The 23919-nt window shown below is 36.5% G+C and overlaps 1 protein-coding gene across 2 annotated transcripts in view; it reads left to right on the forward strand.

Moving 5' to 3' along the window:
• Positions 1-23919, forward strand: part of FAF1 (Fas associated factor 1) — a 511731-nt gene that overhangs the window by 402144 nt on the left and 85668 nt on the right. For both annotated transcript variants that reach the window (XM_019018242.3, XM_055348410.2), the window contains exons 14-15: positions 10855-10991; positions 15124-15212. In XM_019018242.3, the coding sequence (XP_018873787.1) occupies positions 10855-10991; positions 15124-15212 (226 nt within the window). The remainder of the gene's footprint in view (positions 1-10854; positions 10992-15123; positions 15213-23919) is intronic.

Raw genomic sequence — 23919 nt, forward strand, 5'->3', positions numbered from 1 at the left:
TCAACCTGTCTATTCAGCTCTTTGTGTTAAACATCAGCTGTCTCAATTGAGCCTTAATAAGTGCTGGGTTACAATCAGCTCTTGCCTGAAAGCTTTGATGAGTGACTAAGATGCCAATATTCTGTTTTCCTGGTCACTTATCTGTTAAAGACTTTCCTCCTGTGGGTGAGATTGCAACTGAAGCACTCCCACTTTTTTTTTTTTTTTTTTTTTTTTTTTTTTTTTTTTTAAGACAGAGTCTCACTCTGTCGCCCAGGCTGGAGTGCAGGGGCGCAATCTCGATTCACTGCAAGCTCCGCCTCCTGGGTTCACGCCATTCTCCTGCCTCAGCCTCCCAAGTAGCTGGGACTACAGGTGCCTGCCACCATGCCCGGCTAATTTTTTTGTATTTTTAGTAGAGACGGGGTTTCACCATGTTAGCCAGGATGGGCTTGATCTCCTGACCTCGTGGTCTGCCTGCCTTGGCTTCCCAAAGTGCTGGGATTACAGGCGTGAGCTATGGTGCCCAGCCATGCACTCCCACATTTTTATATCCATTAGGGTGATAGTTGTTTTCAAATACATAAGGACATTATGTGTAAATGTCAAAGTTCCAAGAGAAACCAACCAACCCTGAAATAAATGATGTTGAAACATTTTATATAATGATAAAAATCACAAAGTGTCCAAATTTGGCTGTGCACAGTGGCTCATGCCTGTAATCCCAGTTACTTAGAAGGATCGATTGAGCCCAGGAGTTTGTGATCAGCCTGGGCAATATAGCAAGTCTGTGTCTCTTAATTTTTTTGTTTTTGTTTTTGTTTTTTGAGATGGAGTCTCTCTGTGTCACCTAGGCTGAAGTGCAGTGGTGGGATGTCAGCTCACTGCAACCCCCACCTCCCTGGTTCAAGCAATTCTCCTGTCTCAGCCTCCCGAGTAGCTGGGATTACAGGTGCCTACCACCACGCCCAGCTACTTTTTGTATTTTTAGTAGAGACGGGGTTTCACGTTGTTGGCCAGGCTGGTCTTGAACTGACCTCGTGGTCCGCCCACCTCAGCCTCCCAAAGTGCTGGGAGTACGGTCGTGAGCCACCATGCCCCAGCCTTAAATTTTGTTTTTTTAAAACTTAGCTGGGCATGGTGGTGCATGCCTGTAGTCCCAGCTACTCGGGAGGCTGAGGCAGAAGGATCACTTGAGCCCAGGAGTTCAAGCCTTCCGTGAGCTATGATCATGCCACTGCACTCCAGCCTGGGCAACAGAGTGAGACCCCATCCCTTTAAAAGAAATCCAAAACAAAAAACAAAGTCTCTAAATTTGGCAGCTAGAAAATTTAGGGAACATGACAACGTTAAATATATAGATAGATTTAAAGTAGAGATACATATACTTTAAATCTCTGCTCTGAGTAGGACGTTATCTTACAATGATGTTGGTGCATATTCTAGAAGTTATGCAGCAGTATAATACAGTGGCAAGCATGGTGTAAAGAATAACTTCCTGTTTAGTGATCTGAGTCTGAGATTGGTGCTATAACTTATTTTAGGAAACATTTCACCATACCTTTAATTTGGAGAGATGGGGGTGGAAAAACCAATTTTGACTCTGAAGCACACAAAAAGAAAGAAAAACAAGTAGAATTTATTAATCCACAGACCAATTCCAAAAGTAGGTATTATTATCTTCATTTTATAGACGAGAAAGCTGAGGCCCTTAAGTTATCCAAAGAAACAGCTAATTTACAAAATCAGATTTGTTCGACTCCATAGTCTTTGTTCTTCCCACAATACTATGCTGCTTGCAGCAATTCCTAATTTCTCTAATATATTAATATTTGGATATTTTATACCTTTTCTAAGTCACATTTTCAGTCAGTGGGTGGTGACAGGATGAAATTATATAAAAAGTGCAGTTTGCTAAAAATTAGACAGTAAGTTTAGAATCATAAACTTGTGGACCAACACCTGCTTATTTTGAGGGTTCAAGTGGCCTGTGGAGGTGGAAACACAGTGAAAAGGGCCCTGAAGACTGTAATTATTCACACTGACTGTCTTTGAATTAAACTGATTTCAAAAGTAGTTGGAAGAGAAAAAGGAAGATTGTATGGTCAACATTGTCATAGTGAAGATAAAGGTTATTGAAGCATGAATTGGCCCATTCATGCAACAAATATAGTAGGTGCTAGGAATACAGAGGTGAGTAAGCGATGGTTCTTCTACTAGCTGTCCTAGGAGTTGCACCTTACAACATCAAGTTCTCCCTGACTTCTAAGCACCCGTTCCTTTCTCTGATTTTCCCCAGCACTTCATCTGAACCACTAAATGTAGGCCCCAGTAATATACTAGATTACATTTACTGTTTGGGGGCCTTGATTTATCAAAGGCAAAATATTCTTACTATGCTAAAGACAAAAACCATGTCTTATCTCGTCATATATTTGGTGGGCCCTCATAAATATTTATTGGTTGGTAAAAGGCAAAAACACAGAAGAAATGTTATATGGCATTAAACATAAATTGGCTCTCTTATTCAGTCCCTGGAAAGTGAATCTTTTCTTTGCATTGCTAGAGAAGGAATTTCTGCATTTGATAAGAGATTGAATTAGATGTTCTCTATTATCCCTCCTAAGAGTCTATGATCAACACTTGAGAAAAAGTAAACACCCTTTTTATGAAGAAATTTTCAAGTACTTAAATGTTTATGTTCTTACTTAGTGGTAAGAAAAAGCCAATTATTATTTATGATTATTGTTCCTCAAAAAACTTAGGATAAATTGTCTCCTATAGATTAGCTATACCCTTGTTATTAAACTTTAAGTGCCTCAAAGCCTTTTGCATTTGAGTTATTTCTAGATGGCAACAAGGAGAAAGATTAAGAAATTACATTGCTTTTGCCGGGCGCGGTGGCTCACGCCTGTAATCCCAGCACTTTGGGAGGCCGAGGCAGGTGGATCACCTGAGGTCAGGAGTTTGAGACCAGCCTGACCAACATGGAGAAACCCTGTCTCTACTAAAAATACAAAATCAGCCCAGTGTGGTGGCACATGCCTGTAATCCCAGCTACTCAGGAGGCTGAGGCAGGAGAATCACTTAAACCTGGAAGGTGGGAGGTTGAGGTGAGCCGAGATCACGCCGTTGCACTACAGCCTGGGCAACAAGAGCAAAACTCCATCTCAAAAAAAAAAAAAAAATTACATGGCTTTTTAAAACTCTGACTACTAATCTATTGAGATAATTTAACAGTTTACTATTACTGGAAGCCTCAGGCAGATGAGATATGCTTTTTTAGGTTAAATTCTCCCAAAATCTCATCCTGTGTTTTCTTAACATTACCTTTGGTTTGTGTTCTCCAACATGCATACAATATGTGCATTTGCATCGTGAGGCATTATACTATCTGTTTAGAAAAAAATTTGAGGTCCGGGTGTGGTGGCTCATGCCTGTAATCCCAGCAGTTTGGGAGGCTGAGGCCAGTGGATTGCTTGAGCCCATGAGTTCAAGACCAGCCTGGGCAATGCAGTGAAACCCATCTCTACAAAAAAAAAAAAAATACGAAAATTATCCAGGCATGGTGGCGCTTACCTGTAGTCCCAGCTACTCCAAAGGCTGAGGTAGGAGGATCACTGGAGCCTGTGAGGCGGAGGTTGCAGTGAGCCAATATCACATCACTGCAAAAAAGATAGATTTGAACAGAAGACTCATATAAAATAGAAAAATGTGTTTAACACTGTTAAAGGTTTGGGATTACATGCAGTTTTTCTTCATGTAAGGGACTTGCTCTTTTACGAGTTTTATGATTGGCTAACACATTCACATTAATCAAAATTCAAAGGCATAAAAAGGTATGTAATAAAAAGTCTCCTTCTTAAACCCATATCTATGTGACCCTCCCCAGAGGCAACATTCTTATTTATCCATCCAGAGGTTATTTTGTATATAAACAAATTAATGGCCGGGCGCGGTATCTCATGCCTGTGATCTCAGCACTTTGGGAGGCTGAGGCAGGCGGATCACAAGGTCAGGAGTTTGAGACCAACCTGACCAACATGGTGAAACCCCATCTCTACTAAAAATACAAAAATTACCCAAGTGTGGTGGCGCGTGCCTGTAATCCCAGCTACTCAGGTAGCTGAGGCAGGAGAATTGCTTGAACCCAGGTGGCAAAGGTTGCAGTGAGCTGAGATTGCACCACCGCACTCCAGCCTGGACAACAGAGTGAGACTCTGTCTCAAAAACAAACAAAAAAAGAAACCAAATTAATATGTATTTATTTTTCCCCAGTTTTACACAAATGGTAAACACAGTTTAATACCTTCCTTTTATCACTAACATTACTTCATAAAGATATTCATATCAGTTAATAAAGAAATCTATTTAATGGCTACATAGTATCTCTTTAAATTCCATAATATACTATAATTTTATTTAACCAAGATTGATTGATTTAGACACAGGGTCTCACTCTGTTGCCCAGGCTGGAGTGCAGTGGCATGATCATGGCTCACTGTAACTTCAAATTCCTGGCCGCAAGCGATCCTTCTGCCCCAGCCTCCCAAGTAGCTGGGACTATAGGCATATGCCACCATGCCAACTAATTTTTTTATTTTTTATAGAGGCAGGTCTCACTTTGTTATCCAGGTTGGTCTTCAACTCCTGGGCTTAAGCAATTTCCTCCCCCCACCTTGGCCTCCCAAAGTGCTGGGATTACTGGTGTGAGCTACTGCATCCAGTAATTGATGGGTTACACCTAGTATTCTGCTGTTACAAACATCCAGTAATTAACTGTGTGTACATAGGTGATTTCCACATGAAAATATATCTATAGACTAAATGCTTGTTTAAGAGTATGTGTGATTTATAATTTTTATTGGCAAATTGCCCATGAAGGAATTGTATCAGTTTCACTTATACTAACAGTGTATAATAGTGACTTTTTCCTGGTTTTCCTGTAACCTTGCCAAAGCCAGTTTTTTTTCTTTACTAATCTGACAGGTGAAAAATGTTTTTTTTTTTCTTTTTTCTTTTTTTTAAAAAATATAGCTTTAGGTGGGCATGGTGGCTCACACCTGTATAATCCCAGCACTTTGGGAGGCCAAGGCAGGTGGATCACTTGAGATCAGGAGTTCAAGACCAGCCTGGCCAACATGGTGCAACCCCATCTCTACTAAAAATACAAAAATTAGCCAGGCATGGTGGCACATACCTATAATCTCAGCTACTTGGGAGGCTGAGGCAGGAGAATCACTCGGGAGGCGGAGGTTGCAGTAAGCCAAGATGGCGTCACTGCACTCCAGCCTGGGTGACAGAGCAAGACTCCATCTCGAATATATATATATGTAGCTTTAATTAGGAGCAAATTCAGTATGTGTAATTTTGCATATCTTTTTAACATGCTTATGTGCTATTACTATTTCCATTTCTAGAAACTTTATTTTTTGTTGATCTTTTACTTACTAGTTTGTAAGTATTCTATATATAATGAGTAAATTAGCCTCTTTTTTGTGGTTTGGAATTCAGAAAATTTCCCCGTTTGTTATTTATCTTTTGGCCTAGTTATGGTGTTTTTGTTTTTGTTTTTTTCTGTGGTGTGTGTGTGTGTGTGTGTTTTACCATGTAAGTTTAATAAAACTCATCAATTTTTGTCTTTTATGCTTCACTCTGCTCCAACTATAGTAACCTCCTTGTTACCTTTCAGATATGCTAGGTACTTTCCAACTTCAATGTCTTTTATTTCCTGTTCTCTACACCTGAAATTCTCTTCCCTGAGATAAATATTTCATTTCCTCCTTCACCTCTTTTGAGTCTTTGATCAAATGTCAGCATTTCATTGAGACTTTCCCTGACCACTCTATTTTATATTACAACCTCCCCTTCCCTGCTTTGTTTTCCCTCCATCACATGGAGCTCACAGACTTTTGAGATATTTATTAGTATTTTTTTCAGATCAGATTGGAGTTTACCCATACAAATGAAGCAAGTGGGAATTAATATTTTTAAAGTGGTTGACTCAGGAGACTAGACACTTGGTCCAGTGAAGCTATCATTGCCCAAAATATTTTTATGATGATTTCTTTTAAGAACTGCCTTCAGAGACAGATTAAAGTCTTACAAAGAGAGTCCTGTGTCCAGAAAGCAATGTGTCTCAAAGTGTGGCCATTAATCACTTGCATCAAAATTACCTGGGGTGGGGTTGGAGACGTATTAAAAAGGCTGTTTCCTGACCCAAATCTATTGAATCACCTTCTCTGTGGGAATGGGGCTGAGGAACTTGCCTTGTAAATAAATTCCCTAGGTGATTTATAGGCCACTAAAGGTTTAGGATCACTGCCTTTACCTTTAGTTTCCCCTAGCTTAGTCATACACTCTGTTTTCCTAACTTAGTTTAGTTTAAACCAAAGATTTAGGATTATGCTATGGTTTGAGCATCCCCACCGAAACTCATATGGGAACCTTAATTCTTAGTGTGGAAATGTTGGGAGGTGCAACCTTTAAGAGGTGGAGCCTAATGGGAGATGTCTGGGTCATGGACCCACCATGTCCTTGACTGTTCTCATGGTAGTGGGTTCTCCCTCTTGTTCTCATTAAGCTACTTTAGCAATCCCAGGAATGGATTTCTTCCCAGGAGAGCAAGTTGTTATAAAGGGAGGATGCCCTTTCCACATGGATCCACTTCCCCCTTGACCTTTCGCCATATTATGATGAAATATAAATGTATTTAAAAGAAAATAGTGATTTTAGTTTTGTATCCAGTTGTAAATGTTTAAAATTTTGTGGTATTTTACAAATGCAGCATCTATAATGTATTGTCTTATTTTCTAAATATTGATACCTGCCCATTCATTTTCTGAATGAAAAAAAAAAACAAACAGTGACAGTGTTGGTTTAGTCAACAAATCTTTGCTAATGTATCTTCCTGTGCAAAATAAAGTCTCATAGAGCTGGCCTGTAGCTATAAACTATCATTTTTAATCCTAAAAGAAATGATGATAAAAGTGTTAAATATTATTATGCATTTAATAATAGTAAAATAGTGACCAATTTTAAGGGCCTACCATATTTTAGGCACAAGTCCAAGTGTTTTCTGTATCTTAACTTATTTCATCCTTACAAGAAGACAAGTATTTTAAAGGTAAGTGTTATTTCCACTTTATACCTGAGGCTCTTTTAAACTCATGGGAATCACACTGAAATATGTAGTAATCAGGAACCCTTAAATAGAGTAGTTGACAGTTTTGTGCCCTCTATTTTTTATCAAATATTCTTCCTTTTACGGTAGGTAGGCAGTGAGCATTTGTGGAATTTCATCTCCCTTCCCCTAAATTGCTAGGTTCCATTTAATATATATTTTATGTTAGAGTACAGCTTGGTGAAAGCCAGTGACTTAGGTAATTATGACTTAAGTTGAAAGAAATTAAACAATATCCTGTTTCGAATTTAAACAAGATTACTTTTTGCCATATCTGATTTATTAGTAATCCTGGTTTCCGTTAACAAGATAGAAATATCTATGCTTCAGCAATGAAAAATTTTACAAGTGATTAACATATGCTAACCATCAGATATTCTGTTTATATTTCTCTCCAAACTTTAGATTAAAACCATTTCATCTTATCTTACCAGTTTTCTAATAGCAAGAACTGGAAAATATAAAAGTATATCTGACTTATGATTAACTATTTCATTTCACTCATTGCCTCAACCCTTCCTTCATCCTTCTCTCCCTTCTTCCCTTGTATCATTCCCTTAGTGAGGGCATTTATTGTCTTTTCAAATTTGTAATTTTAGCATTTGGCCTTGGGTTGATTTGGCAACTCGTTAGTCCCCTCCTCAAATGTTCTATGATGGGTAGGTAGGCTGTTCGATTTATTCAGAAATTGTATTATTTAAAAACAGAGCCATTTCCCTTTGTTATAGAGTGGTTTGCCCTTGCTTCCCCACTTTGGGTTTGAGATTGCAGGAATTTACTTATGGAAACCATTTATCACTTCATGACATCTAACTCTGATGAATGCCATGTGCAGTTGGGTTGACAACTTTGGCCCTGCCACTGGATGCACTGGTACACTTTTATCTCTTCAAAAGGAAGAAAATACCACAATTATGAGAACCATGCATTTTATCTTTAAATGACTGGTTTTTCCCCATCTATTTTCCTTCTAATGTTTTGAACTGAATTTTTTGCTGCTGGTAGTGTTATAAATGGTAGCCCTGTGCATAAATGATCTTGGGAGGAAGAAGCAGAGTCTCCTAGCCATGAGAAAGATTTGACATCTGTACTGTGAAGTACCACCTTCTTGTTAATTATAATGGAATGAATTGACAAGTAGGAATTTTTACAATTTCGTACAGTCCATCAGCCCTACAGGCTCTTGATGATTGCAATTTGAAAATCTCAAACATAATTCATATTTTAGGAAGATTGATCAGATTAATTAAAATTTTAAGTCTCTCTTTGATTAGAACAAATTGTTGGTTAAGGCTACCATAAAGTGTCAGCTGGTTGTGTGATCCCTGTGTATCTCCCAACTACTTCCAAAAAATTAGAGTGATTCTCCAATAACTAGCAGAAAATTGATCACTTTTTTTTTTTTTTAATAATTTATTGAATGGCTGTGTGCTTTGCGATCTGCACCTCAAACGTGCTTTGTATAGTGGTGAAAGTTTTGTTATATATTATTTTATACCCAATAAGATATCTACATTTTCATAATTATTTTATCTTCTTGCTCATTTTCACAAAAGGAATATGGGAAGTACACAATTTCCAGGCAAAATTATGTTGAGATGGAATCCTTAAAACCACTAAACTTGCCGCTTTTCCCTTTTTTTTATTTCTCTTCTCTCTCTCTCTCTTTCTTTCCTTTATTTCTTTGTTCTTTCTTTTTTTGGTAGGTATCCTGTTTAGCTAGTACTTAATAGCACTTATGGGCAGGTAATTTGTTATATCTGCTTAATTAATCCATTGGTGTGAAAGCAACAAGGACTTACTCCCTTTTGTGGGAAATGACATTCCAACTATTTTTTTGACATCTTTTATTTTAGAGGTTGCCAATGATCAGGCCAGAGTCAAGACTGACTCAAAATATTTTAGAAAAAAAGCACAAAAAGATCCTAATTTTCTAGTCTCACGATCTGTACATCCCTATCGATGAGTTAAGCTATATGGGTGTGAAATTTGGCATAGAAGGTTAGGCTGCTTGAGCACCTTTTATCCCATCATAGTTGTGGAATGTGAGAATTTGAATTTTCATGGTGGCACTGATATGAAATTGCCATGAGGTCTGGTTATTGCTCTTCTGAATGTGTATTTAAACCTGCCTTCCAATGAACTTATTGCAATGGTGCTAACTTTAACACTCTTGCCAACAGTTCTAGTGGCCCTTAGCAGCACCTACTTTCTATAGTCATAGCACAGATTTTATGGAGGATTCAGTCTAAATTTCTGAGATGAATTTCTATAGACAGAAAATGTATTGGCTTTAAAAATTAAGAGGTTTGATTCTGTTTTGAATTTGGATATCAAATGAATCTGAACACATGACATTTTAATGCCGTTTGTCTTTTCAAATAGATTTACCTTCTAATGCATGTGATGACAGGACTTTGCTCATCAGCTAGAACATACATTTCAGAGGAGTTGTTACCTAAAATATTATCATAAGGCATAAGAAAACACACGATTTAAGTTGCCTTTCATGAACATAATTAAGAATTAATAAGCCAGTACCAGTGGCTAGTCCCCAGAATTTCCACTGTTTTGCCTTTTGTGACCTGTGTTATTAAAAGTCCATTATTTTTACAGACTTTATTAAATTGGATCTTATTAAAGCATTCTATATTTGCATTTGGTCTTTCATAATTCATTATTATTATGACATTTACTTTTTACCATCAGATCTGAAAACATATCATAAGCTACCCTTTTCTCTTGAAAGAAATGCTAATTTCAAACAGTCCTCTAATAGAAGAGAAAAGCTTTATCAGTTTTTTCATTTATTCCAGATCGTGTTAAGAATACTAATGCTAGACTTCAGTATGCTAATATCTCAGAGCTTTTTTTGGTCAAAAGCTTAGAATTATTATTTTTATCTCATGCTAAGTATGAAACTAGAAGACCTACTACTACTGGAGAAAACATAATTGTAAAGTACAGTTCTTGATTCTGAAGACTTGTGAAAACGTTGCTAAATTCTGTTTTTTAGGATGATGCTAGTCAATTTATCTTTGCACAACACTATATTATTCTATTTAAGAAATTTTATCCTCTTGAAATTAATGTAGTTTGTTTTTCTCATAGTTTAAAGGTAGTGTTGTAGTGTTTAAGGCTAAGAATCCTGCCGGGTGCAGTGGCTCACACCTCTAATCCCAGCACTTTGGGAGGCCGAGGCAGGTGGATCACAAGGTCAGGAGTTCAAGACCATCCTGGCCAAGATGGTCAAACCCCGTCTCTACTAAAAATACAAAAAAAATTAGCCAGGTGTGGTGGCGGGAGCTTGTAATCACAGCTACTCAGGAGGCTGAGGCAGAAAATTGCTTGAACCCGGGAGGCGGGGGTTTCAGTGAGCCGAGATCACAACACTACACTCCAGCCTGGGTGACAGAGAGAGACTCTGTCTCAAAAAAAAAGACTAAGAAAAGAATCCTATGCTGTCAGCCCCAGACAGCATTTAGGGTATGCTTCCTGCTTTTCTATATGATAATCACTTCTGTATTATGTCAGATATGTTTGAAAACTCAATATAGCAAGATTTTACATATTGATATCAGGCAGGCTGTCTAATTTAACATAACTAATAACACAATGAGTTCTTTGTTGAAGTACTAGTAAATCTATTAAACTACAAAGCAAAACTTACTTTGTATTTTGTCTCCTTTTAGATTTCTCACTATGTGCAATAGACACTTTGGCAGTGTTGTGGCACAAACCATTCGGACTCAAAAAACAGATCAGTTTCCGCTTTTCCTGATTATTATGGGAAAGCGATCATCTAATGAAGTGTTGAATGTGATACAAGGTAAAGTACATGTCACAAGGAGAGTAAAGCCTTCTTGGTATGTGATAACTTTATAGTTTTTCCACCCAAGCTGACAATATTTCTATTAGTAAATATCTTTGCATTTGAAAATATAGAATATCCTGAAAAATGTCTTCAAAAAGTGTAAGTGCTATAAAAAATAATATGCTGCATGAAAATCTAAAAGAAACATCTTAATAAAATTGCACAACCCTTGGGGCACAGGATATTCAAGTTAAATGTTCAGAATTGCTAAATTATATAATCTATCAATTAGGACATAATCAGTTGTCAAGTGTGACATTTCTATTTATATTGATTTATTATTATAATGTTGATTAATTGGAAGAAGTACTTATCTTTAGTTATCTAGAAAATCCAGTCACTGTATATTGAAGATTGAATTTTTCACAGTGACAATTGTTTCTTCTTATTTGTATGATTCCATGTTTAGGGTGCAACCCTGAAGCATGAAGCTGTGGGATGCCTGTGAATTTAACCACAGTGCACATTCTTTACCAAAAAAGAAGTGAATGATTTTGTTTTGTTTACTGTTACTAATGCACTCCAAGGGTTGGTGTAAAATATTACCTTGTTCATTACAAAGCTTAGGTTGAACAGTATATCTTCTCTATGCCACTGGGGAAAAGCTTTTTCAAGTGCCTCAAGCTACTGTATCTGGGATACTAATTTCTGCCTCCATTTAAGTCTGATTGGGAGGAGGGGATATGTGTAAATTGCAGTGCCTTTAAAACCCAAATAAAACCAGACCTCTAGCATTTTATGTTTTCTCTATAACTAGAGCATTCAATTTCATAAACAGTGTTTACAAAGACCTCCAGGGGAACTGATTTGCATAGGGTAAATGGATAATGAAGATAACACTTCATTCTTGCTTTCCCTGTCAGAGGCAATGTTGCAAGAACTAGTGTTTCTCAAGGTGTGGTTTGTAGACATCAGACTAGACCCTTTTAGGATATCTGTAAGGTCAAAATTATTTTCCTAACTGTAATAAGACTTTTTTTTTTTTTTTTGCCTTTTTTTCTGTGCTGACATTTGCACTAGTGGCTCAAAAGGAATAGTTTATAAAAACTCTTGGCACCTTAGCACGAATCAAAGCCATAACACAAAACTGCAATAGTATTCATATTCTTCATTGCCATGTATTTAGTTAAAAAAGAAAAGAAAAAGCCTTAAGAATGTCCTTGATGAAGCAGTAAAAATTATTACTTTTATTAAATTTTAACCGTTTTAATAGTTTATGTGGCACAATGGGAGGTATGGGTAAAGCACTTCTGCTGCATACTAAAGTATACTGGTGGTCTGGAAGAAAAGCACTGGTGTGGTTGCTTACACTGAAATACTTGCTTTTTATTTCTTATAGAAATTATTTTTACTTGAAAATTTTACTGCCAGGCAAACTATGCTTATGTAGCCTGGGTAGTTGCTAAGATGTTTTCTGTGATTTTTTTTTTTTAATATCCTATAATGAAGTGTGTCAGCATTCAGCAGAGAAATGCATAACTCAGTGAACCAATATTTTACAAATGACCAATGTATATTATAAAATCATGTATAGATAAAAGATCCTTTCAAAGGGCAATAGATTTTAATGTAACAGAGCACACAGATTTCATTGATATGGTTTCAAATTCCATGTGCATTTAATTTGAAGAAAACTTACACTTGTCAGTTTAAGTGTATTATCAAAGAATATCCACATTTATGAAAATACTTCTCCCTTTTCCAACTACATATCTTTGTGTGACCAGATTTTCTTCGTAAATTTCAACCAGTACAATATATTGTAACTGGTTAGTGTAGATGTAGGTACGAGAATACAGAATACGGTTGTTTTCTATTAAGCACACACATTACAGAGATTTGCAAAAATGTTACAGTGCTGCTCTTCTCACTAAACTTTTTCTTTTGGAAAATAGTCATGTTTCATAAAAATGTAATATTTATATTAACATGTAATGGGTTTATTATTGTTACTTTTAAATGGATTGATAAATTTATTTTAAATATTTCTATTTTAATTTCTAACACAGTAAATGTTAATAGCCATAATCCACATAAACAAAAGTTCTTTGGGGATCTCAGTAATTTTTAACAGTGTAAAGGGGTCCTGAAACCAAAAAGTTTGAGAACTGCTGCAATCAACTATAAAGAGTAAGTTTGCCCTGAACTGCATTAACTGGTATACTTTTTCTCTGTCTTTGATCAATAAGGGCTTAAATATGTAGTACCTACAAGTCCAGTTTGGCAATGGAGCCTTCCAGTTAGGGCTAAAACATAGCTGATAAGCAGCGACTTAAGCCTAAAAATTAATGGTCAGTATGTAGTCAACCTATACAACTGTAGTATTTTCCCACTGATGATTCCAGTGTACTCCATATAGTACCCATTTCCCATGCTCTGAGTCTTAGCCACTACAGTTTTTAAATAAAACATAGAAACCCAGAGACTTGCCCAATAATAAAATCTACATTGGCTAGGTGTGGTGGCACATACCTATAATCCCAGCTACTTGGGAGGCTGAGGTGGGAGGATCACTTGAGACCTGGGCAACAAAGCGAGACCCTGTCTCAAAAGAATAAAAAATCTACATTGAAGGTGCTCCTCAACTTCTTTTGTCATCTGTCATATCTATTAATATTAACTACCAATGATTTGTATATATTTTACATTATCTCCACTCCTTCTAAGAACATTACATAGTGTCATCTCCATTTTGAGAAAAGGAAATTGATCCTTAGAGAGCTACAGTCCATTTATTCACTTATTCATTTATTTATTTATTTAGTAAATATTCATTAAAGCCTTTGTCATGTGCCAATTTCCAGGTACTAGATTATATAGCTTATAAGTAATGGAATTAGAGTTAGAACTCTGACTATAAAACCAGTTCTGTTTTCTTAGTGCCAAGATAGCATTTGTCCTGTAACTCATTTACTGAGTGAGTAGTACTGATGTGAACAAATTAGATCATTTCTTTTGCCAAGGACCATAGATGTTCCCTAAACCCATGCTGCCAACGGTCATAAGGATAATTAGGGAAAGGACCACTGAAAGATCATGTTAGTCAAGCCCTCTGGAAAAATGCCAGCAAGAATGTTTGGTCTCTATTGTCCTGTAAAGGATGGCCATTGCATTAATGGAGAAGAAGATCCCTTCTCAAGCCTTGGAGAAAACCTAACTCTTTCTGCCTGTAGGTTTGAGAGAAGAGAATTGTCATATCTTTATATATCCTCATGAATTTTTCTTTTGTAGGTACATCCCAAGCAAATAACAATGACTTAAATGTGTTCAGGAAATGGCACATATGTGCTATATGTTTGTTATGGACTCGGTTGGAATAAAATGACATTAAAGAAAATCAAACATTAAAAATACCTTCTTTATAAAGATCATAAGAATCATTTAAAAGCAGCTGAAAGGGAGAAATATCAATTGGGCAAAAAAAGAAATCATTTTTTTCAGAAATTGAATTACTATTTCTTTCACTGGAGGATTTTTGATGATAGAAGATAATTGTAAGTAAAGGTAATAGACTGAGGTGGGCGGCAAAGAGGACAGGCTTTGAGTCAGCCTCTTCTGGTTTCAGATTCTGGCCTCACCACTTAACCAGCTTGACCTTAGTCAGAGAGGTTTTTTTGAGCTAAGACTCATTTTTCTTCTCTTTAAAACCAAATCATAATGAATCCTTCATAGATTTGTTGTACAGATTAAATGAGATGGTATAAAAGTGCTTAGCCTAATCAGTGATATATAAACAATTGGTAGTTGTTGCTAGTGTTATTAACAAGATATGTTTTCATAATTTGACAGAACTTTTGAACTTCATGATTTGGACATTCTTGTATATAGTGCTAAAAGTCCTTCTCATTAAGAAACTGCTCCCTCAAATATAACTTCCGAAATTTCAACTGCCTGTATACTACTCTTTCTTATTGAACATATGAAACATTTCAATAAAACCACAAAAGTATTTTAACTGTAATTTTTTTAGACTGATTATTCCTTTCTGGTTAATTCTAGAATGACTTTCCAGTTTTTAATACTTTAATAATTTGAAGTTATATATAAAATGATTATATAAAGTTTGGCAATCTCTATATGTTTTTAGGGAACACAACAGTAGATGAGTTAATGATGAGACTCATGGCTGCAATGGAGATCTTCACAGCCCAACAACAGGAAGATATAAAGGACGAGGTAAGGTTATGCAGATCTTTAATAGGATTTTGATGAGATTTTAATAGGATTTTAATTTGTCAAATGATGATACATGCCTATGATATGATCCATAAATAAGGATGATGAAGATGCATTTCCAAATTTACCAAGGGTTTTTATGCTATGGAGTTTACTTTTCAGTCCATTCTTTTTATGACCCCAAGACCCAATAATTTGTTTTAATTTATGTACTATTTACACTTTGCTAGATTTGGGGTGGGTACAGGAAGTCGATTTGCAAGAAATTAGTTGAGAAGCATGTTTATAGAAGAAACTGTAGTCCAGGAAATTATGTCTACTATATGGATTTTATCACTCAGTTTTATGGTCCTCCTACTCTTTTTAAATATTGAGATTAATTAGCAATAAACACATTTTACATTTGAATATATTTTTTGAAGTACTGTGAGAATTAGCAAAAGATCTCCAGCATTCTGAATTTCTCAGCTTCCTTAACATATTCAGGTGTTTTCTCAACCTCCTAAACATATTCAGGTGTTATAGATAACATGAACATAGAACCTCAAATAAAATAATAATAAAAACATTATTGATGACAATAGTGTTCAATACTTACCTAGTATTTATCATGTGCTAGGCACTGTGCTAAGCGCTAATCATCATCTCATATGATCCTCAAAATAACCCGTGAAGTTGTATATCAATCAGTGTTCTGGCAGTAAATAGACACTTTTAAACTAGGTTATTTAAGAAGAGTTTAATAAGGTGACCATTTTTAAAGATGTGGGCAGGGTTTTCAAAAATCAACAGAAGAGGCTGGGCACAGGGGCTCACACCTGTAATCCCAGCACTTTGGGAGGCTGAGGTAGGTTGATCACTGAGTTCAAGACTAGCTTGGCCAACATGGTGAAACCCCATCTCTACTAAAAATACAAAAATGAGCTGGGTATGGTGGCGTGTGCTTGTAATCCCAGCTACTCGGGAGGCTGAGGCAGGATAATCGCTTGAACCTGGGAGGTGGAGGTTGCAGTGAGCCAAGATCATGCCACTGCACTCCAGCCTGGGTGACAGAGTGAGAATATGTCTCAAAAAAGTTATCAGCAGAAGATAATATAGACCCCAAGGCTAAAGGGAACCATTATCATCTCTAGGCCTGAAAGCCTAGGATAGGGTGCTGTATGGAGAGGACTGCTTCTGACAGAGGGATATAGCCAACCTTGGTGGCCTAATAGAGAGGAAAGTAGGGAATAGCTTCACCTTCCTTCTCTAATCTTCTGCTAGTATCCCTATTAATTTAGCCTAATTAGAAGCTGGAAGGTAGGAGAGCCTCCATGGGCAAAAAGCTGTGTAGAGAGCATGGATCCTGAGGGGGTAAATGGCAGATAATCTAGCACAGATTGGTATGATTATCTATACTTTTCAGATGAGAACACTGAGAGTCAAAGTTAAGTAGATTTGCCCAAGGCCATATAGCTGGTAGGAGCTATAAATAATTATCTCAAGAAGTCATTATTACATGGATCATTCAAGAAATTTCTGGATTTAGAAAATAGCCTTAAAATATGAAACAAATATTAGCATTTGTTAATTTGAGCTGTTATGTTCACAGATATTGGTAAGATTATCATTTTTAACTTATGTGTTTTAAATTTCTCTTTAAAAGATTTCCCTAGAACAAGTAAGGGAGAGTTTTATTTCTGAACAATGATGAAAAGTTTCTAAGGATAGTTTTAATAGACTATCCTTTAGGTATTGCAAATGTGAAACATATAGACAATTTTAATATAGCCCTGAACTATTGTATTTTAGTTTATTTATCGCTGTATTACATTAAACTGAGAGCAAGAGTCATACCATATTCATCTTTTTAAGTCTGTCCCCTAACAGTGTACTTAGGACAAAGTCAGCACTTAGTAAATGTTTGTTAAGCAACTGAATAAATGAACATTTGAATTTATATAAAATAAAGTAACTTGAAAAAAATTTTTGATTACAATGATATAAAACCTGGCCAGGGCCGGGGGGGTGGCTCACACCTGTAATCCCAACACTTTGGGAGGCCAAGGTGGATGGATCACTTGAGCTAAGGATTTAAGAGACCAGCCTGGGCAACATGGTGAAACCCCATCTCTACAAAAAATACAAAAATTAGCCAGGGGTGGTGTTGCGTGCCTGTAGTCCCAGCTACTTGGAGAGCTGAGGCTACAGGGAGCCATGTTCATGCCATTGTATTCCAGCCAGGGCAACAACATGAGACCCTGTAACAAGTATAGCCCGGCACAGTGGCTCACACCTGTAATCCTAGCAGTTTGGGAGGCCAAGACAGGAAGATGGCTTAAGGCCAGGAGTTTGAGATCAGCCTGGGCAACATAGCAAGGCCCCATCTCGACAAAAAAATTTTAAAAACATTAGCTGGGCATGGTGGTGCATGCCTGTAGTCCTAGCTACTCAGAAGACTCAGGTGGGAGAATCACTTGAGCCCACGAGTTGAAGGCTGCAGTGAGCTATGCTTGCACCACTATACTCCAGTCTGGGTGACAGAGTGAGACCCTGTCTCTTAAAAACAAACAAACCAAAAAGATAAATTTTAAAATATTTTTTAAAAATGAAACCCAATATATCCACATTAACAAATATGAAAATTTGGAGCACTGTAATTAGTTTATAGAGTTTTAATGCTCACTAGGTATCTTCTATTGCTATAAAAATATGGTTTATACTTTTTCTTAATAGTCAGTGTTTCATTTACTCTCAAGGAAAGGCATTCAGATATATGGTGGAAAGATGTTTATCTGTTACTCTATAAATCGACAGTGACATTTTGAGATAATGAAGTACTGTACTTAGTTAGGAATTTGTAATAATAGGTGTTTTGCCTTTCAAGATTACATTTATCCTGGAACAGAGGCATTGATTGACAATAATTCACTAAAAACATTCTTCAGCCATTTAAATCTTGAGTCTCATTAGTACCAGATTTACAGATTATGCTGTATAAGAATATGAATACACAATATTTGCATGCTTATTCCCAGTTCATTTTTCCATCTTAATTTGTGTTGCCCATAATGCACTGGTAAAGAAATTGACTTTAATTCCTTTAATACTGAGCACAAAATTTAATATGAGGGTTACAGGAAAAAATCCAGTGCTCCATATAATTGAAATTTTTATTGAAATTTAATTGCAAGAGGTAAGGATTTCTCTTTGTTTTTAGAGTGTCTTCATGAAAGTTATAGCTCAAGTTATAATAGAGTTCCTAAGAAAAGCATTTCTAACTTTAAAGACTTCTTTTGGACTATACATAGACCATAATGATTTGGTAGCTGCTGAATATGTGACAAGAAACACTGTCCCTTGTAATTGTGAATTTGCCTTTATTTTTAAAAAATTAGAAATAAGACTTCACTTAAGTTTGAAATTAAAATTAAATCAGTGAACAGGTTTGGAGGCTGGCTTCCTAGGCCTGAATTTATTTAAATTTAACTTTAAATTATATTCATCACTTTGATGATTCCATAGCACAACCGGAAATACCTATGTTTAAAACTTTTGTTAAATAAACCCAAGCCTGAACCATATTTATACACTGAATCACTCTTCAGTGGCCCAGAAAGGACTAACCTTTATATCACTGATTGCTCTATTTTTAACCAGGGTATATACATTATATGGATCTCTGTTTTTGACAGAACTGCCTATAGCTTTCTCTCTTAGACATTTTCATTAGTAGTATTAGTTTGGTTTTGTAAAGGTTTACAAAGTACCTACCAAGTACATATCACTGGATGAGGTCCTTGGGACAAAGAAATCTTTTGCTTTAATGAGGGGCTATTGGCAAAGAGTGGGTGAGGAGGAAAACAAGTATTACTACATTACAGTAGCGACATTTTAGAATCTATTTTTGCCTAAAGCCTGATTCCAAATAATAGATGCTTTCTAACATGTAAATGGATTGATTTTTTTATATGCACTATTTTTTAAGCTACCTAGAAACCTCTGATAATCAAGAGTTTGTGATACTTAGTTCGTGATCTATTTATTGTTTCATTTGTTTATTCATTCAACACAAATTTGTTTATAATCCTCTATCCTGCTTGCAAGGATTACTCACTTCCAGGCTTACCTCTCTGATTAACTTGTATCTGAACAATAGCTCGGTAATTATCACAATCCAGATGTTGGAGATCAGGGCAGATTTCAAGGGCAGTTACATCATTCTCATCTCTAGGAATTCTAAGAATACATTAGTGGTACGTGGGCAAAATATGCCAGAGGGGCATTCTAGGCTTATTTTAAAGGGTTCTAATTTAGGATTTAAAAACTGCATTGCCACACTGTAGGGAAGATAACGTTTATTACCTCACAGTAGCCTTTTTGTTGCCAAAGGAAATTGTTGGCTTTGTTGTTTGCTACAAGTGTGTAACTTTTTTCCCCTAAGCTTTGTCTTAGTCTGTTTTCAGCAGTGCATTCCTTTTCCTTTCCTTTGTTTAAAATCTCATCACCATCATACCCATTCTGTTTGCAGAGCTAACAATGACAAACAGAATACTGATTCTGGCTTCTGTTGCAGTTTGTTTTTTGTTGTTGTTGTTCTTGTTGTTTGTTTGTTTCATTTTTTGGGTACACAGTAGGTGTATATATTTATGGAGTACATGAAATGTTTTGATACAGGCATGCAATGCGAAATAAGCACATCATGAGAATGGGGTATCCATCTCCTCAAGCATTTATTCTTTGAGTTACAAACAATCCAATTACATTCTTTAAGTTATTTTAAAATATACAATTAAGTTATCATTGACCGTAGTCATCCTGTTGTGCTATCAAATAGTAGGCTTTATTCATTCTTTCTATTCTTTTTGTATCCATTAAACATCCCCACCTCCCCCCACCACCCTTCCCAACCTCTGGTAACATCCTTTTACTCTCTATGACCATGAGTTATTGCTGTTTTCTTTAAAGCAGGAATAAATCATCTCAAGACACAGAGAACAAAAACAATCTCTTGGTACAAAAATTAAAGCAAAACTTACTAAACAGACCTTTAAAAGGAGATTTTACTCTTAGTCTTTAAAAAATACACACACACACACACACTCATACATATATACATATATACATACACACACACACACACACACACACACACACCACTTCTTAAAGCTAGCAAAACTACTCACTGGTCAGTAGTTCTGTTAAGAGAATTTTCCCTGAGATAGCTGTATATAAATTTATATGTGAGATTAAAAATCCAAAAATACGATATTTTTAAACATTAGAATTCCACTGAAAATGCTAAAGTTATAAAAGTTCTAATATTTAAAAGTAACTTCAAGGAGAAAGGGCTGTGTTAACTGTTGATGATTAGGTTACTAAATGGTTAGCCAACCACACCATAGGTGCCTTTCTGAAGGTAGCTACATTCTGCTTAGAAAAATAGTTACTTATCCAGTGATTTTTCTCCTTTCTGAGACCCAAATCACAGAAAATTAATTTCTCTCACTTTGATTTATGTATTCATTTCATAAATATTTATTGAGCTTTTAGTGTATACCAGACACTGTGTAGGGCCTAAGAACACAGCTGTGAGCAAGATAAACAAGGTCCTTAGGCTTACAACCCAGAAATTCCAATAAAGTCTATCAACTAATCAGGTGGATGAAGCCCAGGGAGCAACTAGCCAGGGTGAGCCAGACATGTTCTCAAGCTACAAGGCAGGTGGAACAGGTAAGAATGTAGATAATAACAGCTATTCTTCAGCTTCCTGCTACATGCTGGGTTCTTTTTTCTGGGGCAATGTTTCTCAGTGTGATTCCTGAACTACTGGAGTACCTATCTACTAAGATTCCCAAGCAGTTAGATATGAATAAGCAACAGGTTGATTTTTGTTCACATTTATTTCACATTTTGAATGTAAGATAAATTATATTCTTCCAAATCCCATTTAATTTATCATATCTGTTATAATTTATTAGACTGTTAATAGATAATAAGGATTGATTGCATTGATTGTTTTGTCTTGGCAAGCATTCATTTAACAGAGGTGTTTGACTCTGACATCTGAACTTCATGTCATTCATATGTTATTGTCAGATTTACATTCATTTTTCCTTGCTTAAGTTAATTATATTCTTAGCTTCCCAAAATGGATCATGGCTCAACAATGGTTCATTGAAACGTAAAAGTAATGATGAATATAGTATAATAAATACTGCAAACCAGTACAAACTAGTGTAGTTCAAACTACAGTTAACTCTTAAACAACGTGGAGGTTAGGGTGTCAACTCTTGACACAGTCAAATGGAGGTATAACTTTTGACTCCCCCAAAACTTAACTACTAACAGCCTACTGATAACCAGAAGTCTTACCAATAATATAATCGATTAACATGTATTTTGTATGTTATATGTATTATATAGCGCATTAATAAAGTGAACTAGAGAAATAAAATGTTATTAAGAAAATCCTAAGGAAGAAGAAATGTATTGCCTCTTCATTAAGTGGAAGTGGATTATCATAAAGGTCTTTGTTCTTGTCACCTTCACGTAGAGCAGGCTGAGGAGAGACGGAGGAGAGGTTGGCCTTGCTGTCTTAGAGGAAGCAGAGCCAAAAGAGGTAGAGGAGGTGAAAGAGGAGGCAGAAGAGGCAGGCACACTCTGTATAACTTCTATTGAAAAAACTCTCCATATAAGTGGACTTACACAGTTCAGACCCTTGTTGTTTAAGGGTCAACTGTAGTTCAACATTAGTAGAGAAATAATTCAAAGAACTCCAGTACCAGTATAGAAGATGCCAAGGCAGCTGAATCTGAGCGTTATTATTTTCATACTAGTTTTCATAAAAGAAAATTTGATTAGGAAGTGAATATATAAAAATTGATCATATAAGAGAAAGAATCCATTTACCCCTAGTGTCAGTGTTTCTTAAAACATTTTTTGATAAAAGCATGAGCCCTTCAAAGTTTTTGCTTCATTATTAAGTAAAGCCTAATGATCTACCTCTCTGTTAAATCAATAGAATTTTTTTCAGAACAGAAGAAAAATAATATCACTAAAGTAAAAAATCTATTGCTAAAAGCAGAGAAGATGCAAAATCCCAGAGGAGAAATTGTTTATAAGTACACTCAAGGTAAAAATGGATGCAAACCCTGCTATTGCCAAGAAACTTGTAAAGCCAGCTGCAAAATTGGCCATAAGAAGCTAATGCTCAAAAGAGACAGCAGGCTGGGTGCAGTGGCTCATGCCTATAATCCCAGCACTTTGGGAGGCTGAGGTAGGAGGATCACTTGAGCCCAGGAGTTTGAGACCAGCCTGGGCAACATGTGGAAACCCCATCTCTACAAAAAATAGGGAAAAAAAATTAGCCAAGTATGGTGGTGCATGCCTGTAGTCCCAGCGACTTGGGAGGCTAAACTGGGAGAATTGCTTAAGCTCAAGAGGTCAAGGCTGCAGTGAGCTGTGATTGCACCACTGCACTCCAGCCTGGGCAAGAGTAAGACCCTCTCTCAGAGAGAGAGAGAGAGAGAGAGAGAGAGAGAGAGAGAGAGAGAGTAAGACCCTCTCTCAGAGAGAGAGAGAGAGACAGAGAGAGACAGCAGAGTAAGTTCTTGGGTTAAATACTTCATCAAATGACACTGTTGGATGGCATATGCAATGGTAATGGGGTGGTCAATGGAAGAGTGATAACTATATTGTGAACACTACTAGAGAGATACTTTACAGTTGGTTGAAACTACTAATGTGTGCAAAGTAAGAATCAGTTCTTGTCATATGTGCTGTATGAATGTTGAAGAGGTGGAAGTAGTCATCACTCTTTATTGTATTATCAGTGAGAAATATATATTACAGAAGTTTTTCACTTAGTGATTATTTTGCAAGCTGAGTTAAATTTTAAAAGATGAGGCAGAATCAGTACTGTTGACTAACTACTTCAAAGGACACCATGAAGAAAGTGAAAGTACAACCCACAGATTGGGAGACAATTACTGTAAATCATTAATCTAATAATAAGGGACTTGTATCTGGAATGTATAAAGAACTCTTACAACTCAATAACAAAAAGACAAATTATCCCAGCAACAACTGGCAAAGGGTTTGAAAAGACATTTCTCCAAGGACGATATACAAGTGGCCAATAGCACACGAAAAGAAGCTCAACATTATTACTCACCAGGTGACTGCAAATCAAAGCCACATGAGGTACCACTTCATACCTGCTACAATTTGTAGAATCAAAAAAGTCATCAGGGGCCCGGCGCAGTGGCTCACTCCTGTAATCCCAGCACTTTGGTAGGCCGAGGTGGGCAGATACTTGAGGCTGGGAGTTTGAGACCAGCTTGGCCAACATAGCGAAACCCTGTCTCTACTTAAAATATAAAAATCTTTGCTGGGCATGGTGGCACGCACATGTAGTCCCAGGTACTTAGGAGGCTGAGGCAGGTGAATCACTTGAACCTGAGAGGCAGACGTTGCAGTGAGCCAAGATCACGCCACTACACTCCAGCTGGGCAACACAGCAAGTCTCTGTCTCAAAAAAAAAAAAAAAAAAAAAAAGTCGTCAGGTAACAACAAATGTTAGCAAGGATGTGGAGACATCTGAACCCTCATTGGCTGCTAGTGGGAATGTAAAATGGTGCAACAGCTTTGGAAAACAGTCTGGCAGCTCTTCAGTTGATTAAATGTAGTTACCATGTAATCCAGCAATTCCACTCCTAGTTATATA

This window comes from Gorilla gorilla, chromosome 1 (genome assembly GCF_029281585.2).
Source record: "Gorilla gorilla gorilla isolate KB3781 chromosome 1, NHGRI_mGorGor1-v2.1_pri, whole genome shotgun sequence".
In the NCBI taxonomy this organism is placed as follows: Eukaryota; Metazoa; Chordata; class Mammalia; order Primates; family Hominidae; genus Gorilla; species Gorilla gorilla.